Genomic DNA, 9,540 nt, shown 5'->3' with positions numbered 1-9,540 from the left:
ATCTTTGATTATGTAACATATGAAATAACGTTTATCTTCTTTAAAGAATGACTGCATAAGCTTTTTAAATTTACTCAAAGCGGAGTTTATCAAATGAACAAGATTATAAATACTTGAAATCTAAGTATTGAGATATGAATTCTGCGCTGAATCAACTTTGACCTTTGGTCACTTTTGTTTTTAATTGTATTTCAAACTATACATTGTGTTCTAATATAAAACTTGTTCAATTGAAAATTACACTTCACGAGATTTTCAACTATATATCATTTGCAAAATTTAGAGTTCTGTTGAAAATGTTATAACCTTTAACTGAAAGAATAATAACTAGTCATTAATTAACTGAGCTCTTAAAACTGCAAGAACTTGAGGCAGCTAATGAAACATATGCATTATTGTGTTATTATGGAAGAACCAATCCCTTAATTTCATGGGTTAATCAGTTATATATACAAAATCATCTCATTATACATATTACAGATCCTCCTTCTATAACTTAGAGAGAGAGAGAGAGATGAATTATTGGTTATTGTTGTTGTGGATGCAAGCTGGTTTTGGAGAGAATGGAGAGGAGCTCAGCGGCTGTCCACGTCACCAATGAGAGGTTTTGGAGTTGTCTCAGCGACTCCTTATTTCGCCATGCAACATCACATCTTCCTGTTCATATCATGTCCCCACGTGAGGGACCAATCAAATCTCAAGCTCATGCCTAATTATTAATATTCAATATAATATTATTCATCCCAAAATATTCCTTTATGATAAATTCAAACAATAATTCATGAATAATAGGATTCATGCAATGCCTAACACTAACAAAACTCTTATGAGTTTTACTATTTATATCATCAAACTCCATGAAATATCCGGGGGGACCACATTTGATGGCTTTTTGTTAAGCCACATTATTCTCATCTATTTATACATATATATAATACAAACATTTTTTAAAAAAATATCAAATGTAAGATTCTAACTGATTATATCATTTGAGATTAATATGCAAATCTACCTATGAAGTTTTTTTTTTTTTCCAATTCACATTAGATACCGTAAAATTTCTTTAGCTACACATGAACATACTCAAATGAAGCAAAATGTCATGTTATATCTATAACATTTGCTACTTCAGAGTGGTGACGAACATATTATTTTTGTTCCATTTGAGAACTTTCATGTGTTGTGTTGCACCTTAGGAAACTTTATGGTGTCATATACACAAGAAGGATATTACTTCATAGGTAGATTTATAATTTAGCCCTATTATATTATTACTTATGAGTAGTGACTTATTTTTCAAATTATATGTAACACATGAAACCAACATCTAACAACATTAAATCATCATTAAATTTTAGACATTTGCATGCATTTTTAACAACTATGTTAGGTTTCACGAGAAACCATATTTATTTTGAGTAATGAAAAATATATCTTATAAATTTTACATTTATCGTAACGGTCTAAAATTTCAACCAATCTCTTATACATCGTACATGTAACAAAGCCTTCATTAAAATCACTAAGCCGTTTGAATATGCTAAACTCTTTTACTTATTTGAATCATAAATGAGTCAAGTCTAGGAATTAAAATGTTTTGAACAAAGATGAAGATGACAAAAGAGGCATACCTGAAGCCTTTAAGAGGCATAGTAAAGAAAAAGAAGCAAGCACCCTCTCCTCATTGTCCCTGTCATAATTCAAGGATTGCAATAACTGTGGCATCAAGATAGAGGAAGCCACTGTTGGCAACTCTGTGTCCTCAACAAGGTGAAGGTAGTTGCTCATCCATGAGACCGTCACGAGGCTTGCTCGACTCAAGTATGGAATTCCATGAGCCATGGATTCTGCAAGCCCTAATAGTAATTTCTTGTGTCCACTTTTCAACATTGCATAGGCTACCCTCTCTTGCCAATTCTCCTCTTCTTCCTCTTCTTGTATCTATCAATCCATTAAATACAAATGGTTAAATGTGTTTTAGGATCGGGAGACTCTATTATATTCAAGATACTGATAATTTTTGCACTCCTTCTAGTCATAAATGTAACAGCTAATGAATATATTTGCTTTGATCCCTAATATAAAACATCAATTCACTGTCTCCCAAATTAGATTTTTTTTCCTAAATATTCTGCCTATTGATTGCACATAGATAAGAAATTTTCCATGAAAAGTGTAGTTTCTAATGCAGATAATTAAAGAGATACTTTAGGAAAATTGTCACAATCTTTTTTACTGATAACACTTGACTAAGTTTCTTAATCTCAGCAAATTAGTTATTTAGTTTGCACATTTAAGATTGAGAGAGTATAATAAAACTAAGAAAATTGTCATGTAAAACCCCATGACTTTTTATTCATCTTATATACCAATGTTCCAAACAAGTCGCACTATTCACAAGTCTTAAATTTCATATAACATATATAAAGACTTCTAGTTAACATGCAAAATGTCATGGTCAAGAAGACCAAGTGCGAAATGATAAGTACACATTCTCTTGTGAAAGCTTGAGACACAAGAAATTAGAGACTAAGCGTTCAAGTTTTTCAGTGATAGCTTACAAGAGGTGTTGAGTCATAGACAACAATCTCCTTGCCAAGACATGAATCATGGAAGCAACTTTCTTGGAAGCCTGCTTTCTGTAAAAGCCATTTCTCCATTATAGATTCTCCTGTGTAAGAAAATCTGCCTCCCAACATGAGCAAAGCTCTAGCTGATTGCTCCTGAATTCTATCATCACACATCTCACAATTTAAACCAGCCACAATCGTCTCAACTGCTTCTTCTCTATAAAAGCTGCCCTTGAAAGGATCTTCCTGAAACATAACTATCATTCACATTTGGAAACCCTTTAAGAAACTCCAACATATGGAGTAACTTAGTGGCCTAAAAGTTTTTTTTTTTTTTTGGGGGGGGGGATTTTACCATAAGATCAAGCATCAACAATACTGTTGCAACTAACTGTCGTTCTTCAGGCAGAGCCTTCCTTAGGTACATAAACAAAATGTGCATCGTGTTTAAGCCACCCCAGCCTTCTTTGAGTCCTCTTAAGAAATTGGAAATTCTAGTTCTTCTGTTAATATCCAAACAGAATCAAAACACCTTCTGATAAGGAAAAGAAGAACCAAATAACAAAAAGACTTCTCAAAACCAATGAGCTTAGACTCAAAGGAATTATCTTGAGTTTAAATCACAGTCAGAGCAAAAAAAAATAATAATAATAATAATAATAACAAGATAGAGAAATGATATTTTAGAGAAGGCCATTACTAAGATACACGTACCTGTCAAGACAGAGTAACTCTGCTAGCAAAGACAAGGTAGAGCCACTGAAGTTTGTAGTATAATCAAGAACAAGGAGTTCTAGTAGAGAAGCCTTATTGAAATTTTCAACTAAGAAATTGCGACAGCTTCCTTCTGCGCGAGTGCAACACAAAATTATCAAAGTAGCTTTATTTCTCTCGTAAATTTCCCCTGCTTCAATTCTTTTGCTCAGTAATGTCAATCCCCCAAGAGAAACAACTTGCCTTGCATTCTCTAAGTTCTTGTCATCATCAAAACCAGTAAGGAGTTGGTCCAACAAGTAAAATGCTGCCTTATGAGGACTACATTGCACTGCAAAAAGTGTCTGTATCTTGTCTCCAAATTCTAGAACCCGAAGCACTAATGGCACCCATTCTGATGACAACATTTGCTTTGCCTGTGGTTTAGACAGATAAAGTAGTACTGCTGCTTTAAGAAATAGACTTGTGCTTCTAAGAAGTCTGACAAAGACTTCAAGCTGTGGATCTGAGTTCAGTATAATTTGGCTTACAGCAGAATTCCTACCTACTAATTCTGCTAAAATTGATATTAGCAATTCTAGAATTTCATCTTCATTAGAGGCAAATAACACCTCAAGCATGGCCTCAATCACATTATGATTTGACAAGGCTTCTACAAGGAGAGGATCACCATCAGAGTTCAACCAAGCTTTGGTGATCACATGAATTCCAAATTCACATTCGCTTAGAACTCCTGATGAACATAGTGTTCTAATAGCTTCAATAAGATCACCTGAAAGATTTGTTCGCTTTGCTGGGAAAACATTGCTATCTGTATTATTGCCAACTACCAAGCCTTCTGCCGGTATATTCCTGCAAGAAAAACACTGGAAATAGTCTGATCTCCACGACTCAGGCAATTCAGAAAGGTTTCTATTGATTTTCCTTGGAGAGCTTCCAAAAGAAGTCATCTTCCTGTCTTCTTTCTGTCAAAATCAAGAAAATTGGCAACGTCCATGTTAAAAATCAGAAGATACGAAACTATAAAAAGATAAGCCAACGAAAAGATAACCTGCACAGTACTATTGCTACAGTATTCATCCCCACCCAAATATTCATCTCTCTCTGAATGCCAGGTAATTCTCAACACTCCAGTTCGGTCATCAGAACTAGTTGATTTTTGCTCCAGTTTGGATCCAAACACTGCTTGGTACCTGCATATTATAGATACCCAACACATATAAAAACAGATTGACAGAATTAAAATATACACACTCAATCCCTTTGCCTCTTTCTATTAATACAAGATTTACATATCACTTACAAGTTCTGGTTCATTGATGATTTATGTGAAGTGAAAGAATCTGATGAAGTTCTTCTTGATGGCCTGTTGTGCCTTGGCCTTGATGGCAATGGTACACTCGGAATCGGAGGCTCATTAGCCCCAACTTTCAACCACTGCTTATAGTACAAAGCAAATAGAGTAGTTCCTTTATCCATTTTCTCATTGTATACTTTGCTTAAAGCCTTCAATTTCTTTTGTCTCTCTTGATCATGAGCTTCGTTTGAGAGGTACTCAAGCTCTTTCGTGAACCAAATTTTGAGATGCAGAAGATGGGGTAGAAATAAGTGCTCCCAAAGCTCAGGAAGTAAAAAGGTTCTAGCCAAAAATGGGGAATCACAAAACACTTGTAGAAGGTGCTTTGCGGAAATACGATCATTTTTCTCAAGCTTGTACACTATAGCCAAGTAGAGCTGAGCACAAGCAGAGAGATGTGAATTGGGTATTCCACAAGTTGAATCTTCTTTGGACGTTTTAGAATTCAAAGAAGCAACGATGGTTAAAAGCTCAATGGAATTTCGCATGCTTTTGATTCTCATTTGTTTCTTCTTCAACCCTTGATCTTGTACCAATCTATCAATGCTCTCCATACCCATTTCCAAGTTCACCAAAATCTGACTATCCAAATCGTTCTTTCGTTTGTTCATCAAGCAAGAATTGCATTTTTCTCGTATCGTTTCGCGAAAAGAAACGTTGTTTTTGTAATTTCCTATGTACCCACTAAGTATAGCAATCACTGCTCGAATCGCGACTTCATCCATGGGAGGTCCTTCACATACTCTTGAATTTGAGTTTGAATTAGAGGTTTCAGACGAACCAACCCTTTTGGATTGAAATGACAAAGACCCATTTCGCGTAACAGATTTTTGTAGCTTGTCATCAGAAAAATCAAAGCTTTTCCGATCATGGCAAATGTAGAGAGAGAGTTGTTTTGCTTCGGCCTGGTCTTTGGACTTGAATCGATTTCGATTTTCGTAGTGGAAGCCTTCTTGTGTGAGAAGTTCTCGTAGAGAAGAGGCCATGTGTGGTGTGCTGCTAGTGGGGAAAGGAGTGAAGGAAGACAAGCGTTTCGCCGATAAGTATTGACATATTTCGAAGAATTCAATCGAAAAGCAATAAGTTTCACGCCCAAAAATTACATAACCGACACGAAATACGGGAGAATTCACATTTCTTAAGTGTTAAAACAAATAAACAATTTCTTGAGGTAATAATTATTCTAATCTCAAGCGCACATATATTAATTCTAAGACATGTAAGAACATGCAAACATTTCAGAACGATAAAACAGGACATGGATCCTGCCTATAAATTAATATTATAAAAGGCTAAAGTATATACTTCTCTGATCTTATAGGACCTAATTGTTGAGTTGGTTTTTATCCTAAATATAAGACTCATTTCTCATATTTATCAATTTTCTCTAAATTACCCTTATGAATACTCCCACAATCATAATTAGGTAGAAAAGAGAGATGGTGTTAATAAAGATGATTATGGTGTTTTAGGAAAAACATGTTATATTTCTTATAATTAACTAACTTACCTAACTTTCTTAATCTAATCAAATTAGTTAAATGGGTCTTATATTAAAGATCGAAAGAGTATTTGGTTTTTTAACTTCATACAAGGTTTTAATTTAGTCCCTTAATTTTAAAAAATATATTTTTAGTCTTTTTAACCCTGAAATTTTTTTAAAAAATAATGACATTAAGATCTTAAATGTTGATAAAATATTCTCAAATGCTAACATATTTAGTTTAATTTTCAAAACATCCATGATTGTTACAAAAAATCATCATGAAAGCCTAATGATTTTAAGATTAAAGGACCAAATGTATGTTTTTTTAAAGTTAAGGGACTAAATTAAAACCTTGTGTAAAATTAAAGGACTAAATATATATTTTAGCCTATTAAAATAGTAAATAAGTGTAAGTTTCTATTTACATGAATAAGCAACTAGTCAAATAGATCTACAAGTTTTGATTAGTAATGAAGGCCCTCAAAACAGAATATGCAGGCCAGCGGTGTTATTTGATACCAAAATAATTTATTAGTGAATAATGCCCCATTGATAAAAATAAGATAAACAAATACTAAAATAACAAATTATGCAAATGCAAATAAGTGATTTACCATTGCTTTCAATTTCTGTAAAACTCATTAAAATATGAATGAAATTAAGTATATAAAACACTTTTTAAAGTAACTCAACATTTAAACAGCTCATTTAGAGAAAATCCAATCATGAAATAATATGAAACAAGCCATGAATGAACAAGCGCAGTCGAATTCGTGAATAACAATTATAGCCAAAGCCACAAATAACAAGTGCAATTGAAGTCATGAAACAAGCGAGCTCAATATTAATTATGACGCATTAAAGACTAATAATATTGTTGTTAGCAACCTGTTTTTTTTTTATGCAATCCTCACAAACACATTTAGAAGCATGTATGGGATCAATTTACCATTAAGAAAACAAAAAATATCTTTTTCTGATAATGATATCTCATAAAAATTATTCTATAACAAGTGATCCTAGCACGAAGGTTTGCAAATAACATTTTCAAAATTTTCCTTTCAAATGCCATGAGACAACGAAAAATATTTCTTTTCAAACAGCATAAGCTTGAATGGGGACATTTCCAATATATATATACAGGCGCGCGCGATGTTCATGTGAAATTTTACAAAATCCTCAGAGGCTTCCTTTAACATTTTTAAAAAAAGATTTGAAATAAATAAAATGATACGAAACAGTTAAAGAATTAACTTTTAAAAAAACTATTCCATTTGAACATTTAAGTATCATTAAAAAAAAGTGATATAATTCCAACAAACCGGTTTTTTCGGAAAATAATGCTTAAAAATCAATATCGATCATATAAAATGAAAAAATAACAAATTGAAATATACACACACACACTATTTACAAAAGTTATCATGAGACGCTATTCACTCATCCCAGTGTGTTTTTGAAAATATGATTCATTCTTTCTGAGACTTCCCAAAACAATCACTCTTGTGACCACCTAAACACCTAACCAGATCATCACTTCAATGTAATTCTTTTACTTCATATTTTCTCAAGGTTAAGAATCCTTCCCATCACAAGACATTTACCTTATTTATTACACACACACACAGAATGCTTTTTTTTTTTTTTTTCATTTCGAATTGTAAAACCAAATTCTTCTGTATAAAAATGCATTCATTACCTCACAATCAATATATTAACTTCATAGTATAGAAGCCTTGTGTTCTTTAAACCATTTTAGAATTCTTCGACAACTTCGCAAGCACAATCACTCACCACATATTCTTCCCAAAATTAACATGAGAATAAACAAACCTAACCATTGGAGTTTCCCAACAGTGTTGTTTATAATGTCATTGAATTGAATTTTAAATACCTTTCATATTCAATATTTTTAATCAAATTTCAATTAAAACACTAATTGACTCTCATCTAATAATTTGCTCAACATTGTCATCTACAAATTTCATTATCAATTCCATAAGATTTTCTTCTCTGGCATTTAATCAAACACTTCACATGCAATCCACAAAATTAACTCAGACAATCTTAATTTAACCCAATTTCCTCTTTTACACACAATTTTCCAAACACCTCGTGTGGGTGTGCATTATAAAAATCAAGTCATAAAACAATCATTATTATCTCATATTGCTAATCAAGCAACTTTAAAGATCCTTGTTAAGTCACAAAGCTGCATAAATTAAATTTCTTAACAACTTCTAACCTATAAATAAACGTCATGCTGCGCGGTTTAACAACCAGATAACATTCAAGCATCATAGTAGTTTCACAAAAGTTTCACTATTCCCTTCAGTACCAATATTTTGCCTTAAATTTTCCTTTCAAACATTTTGCCGAACACTAGTGTGCATTTAATTTGGCAAGTTCTAAAACATGTTCCTCTTAAAATTACAGCCTTACAATTCAAAGTTATTTAGTCGCCAAAACTTGATAAAGCTCAAATCTAACACCAATGAGACTTTCCTGTCCATACGCATAACAGAGCAAAGAGGAAAAAGCAACGTTCTACTACATAAAAAATAAAAAAAAAATCCAGTATTCTAAAAGCATAAGAGGAGGAAGATCTTGGAACATACCCCCAACAACATCACATATATGAAGAAAAAATTTGAAGCTCTGTATACGCAGACACACCACAGCACTGTATCGAACGATGAAAGAAGACCTCAACGATTGAAACAGCACCCAGCTTGAGATTGTATGAAGCCAACCACATGAACACACAGTTGACAAGAAGGAAGAACGAGAGGAAAGAGAATCTAATCTGGCGTTGAGAGCAAGAACCCAATATGCGAGAGAGAGAGAGAGAGAGAGAGAGCCTCTGGACAGTTTTCTCGTGCCTATCGGACCCCATAAAAACAGAGCAATGGAGTATATAAAAATACGTGGTGGGTTTTATTTATTTTTTTTAGGGAAAATTAGGGAAAAGGACCCATAATTCTCACGCAGGAAAGTCTAATTATTTAGAAGACCAAAAATCGCTAAGATTTGATTAGTCCTTGTTTTACAGAAGCAGTAAATTTTTTATACGACTTTATTTTATTTTTCTATAATATTAAAATTTGTATCAGTAAACTTAATATTACCTTAAGTCTTTAATATAAGATCTTGTTTAACTTTTATTTTACTCCTAAATATAAAATCTCAATCACTTTTTCTCTCATATTTATGTATTTTTTCACAAGAAAGTCTTTTTAATAATAGTAGTTTTAACCAATATAATTGATTAGCAAGATATTTTAAGAAAGACAATACCTATATATTACAAATAACTAACTCAACTTATTTCTTAATCTCTTTAAATTAGTCAACTAATTCTTAGATAGTAAGAAAAAACGTTTTCCAAAATTAAAAAAAAAATAGTTTCAGCT

The 9,540-nt window shown here is 32.6% G+C and overlaps 1 protein-coding gene across 1 annotated transcript; it reads right to left on the bottom strand.

The window, feature by feature from the left end:
• Positions 1-371: 371 nt before the first annotated feature.
• Positions 372-8,981, bottom strand: LOC114758326 (putative E3 ubiquitin-protein ligase LIN). The gene is made up of 8 exons (XM_028947372.1): positions 8,746-8,981; positions 4,588-5,637; positions 4,336-4,477; positions 3,285-4,249; positions 2,926-3,073; positions 2,562-2,816; positions 1,632-1,941; positions 372-657 (listed from the first exon to the last, which is right to left on the bottom strand). The coding sequence occupies exons 2-8, from the start codon at positions 5,625-5,627 to the stop codon at positions 527-529; spliced, it is 2,991 nt and encodes a 996-aa protein (XP_028803205.1). The 5' UTR covers positions 5,628-5,637; positions 8,746-8,981; the 3' UTR covers positions 372-526.
• Positions 8,982-9,540: the final 559 nt, after the last annotated feature.

The sequence above is a fragment of the Neltuma alba genome, unplaced genomic scaffold (genome assembly GCF_004799145.2).
Source record: "Neltuma alba isolate B1F8T4 unplaced genomic scaffold, ASM479914v2 tig00010687_pilon, whole genome shotgun sequence".
Taxonomy (NCBI): Eukaryota; Viridiplantae; Streptophyta; class Magnoliopsida; order Fabales; family Fabaceae; genus Neltuma; species Neltuma alba.
Note: the sequence above shows the minus strand (reverse complement) of the source record. Positions and strands in the feature narration are given on the sequence as shown.

Coding starts and splice junctions, on each gene's coding strand:
- LOC114758326 (XM_028947372.1), bottom strand. CDS start 5,627: ATGGCCTCTTCTCTACGAGAACTTCTCACACAAGAAGGCTTCCACTAC. Junction 4,250..4,335: donor GTAGCAATAGTACTGTGCAG/GTTATCTTTTCG, acceptor TGATTTTGACAG/AAAGAAGACAGGAAGATGAC. Junction 658..1,631: donor ATGCCTCTTAAAGGCTTCAG/GTATGCCTCTTT, acceptor TGATATGAACAG/GAAGATGTGATGTTGCATGG.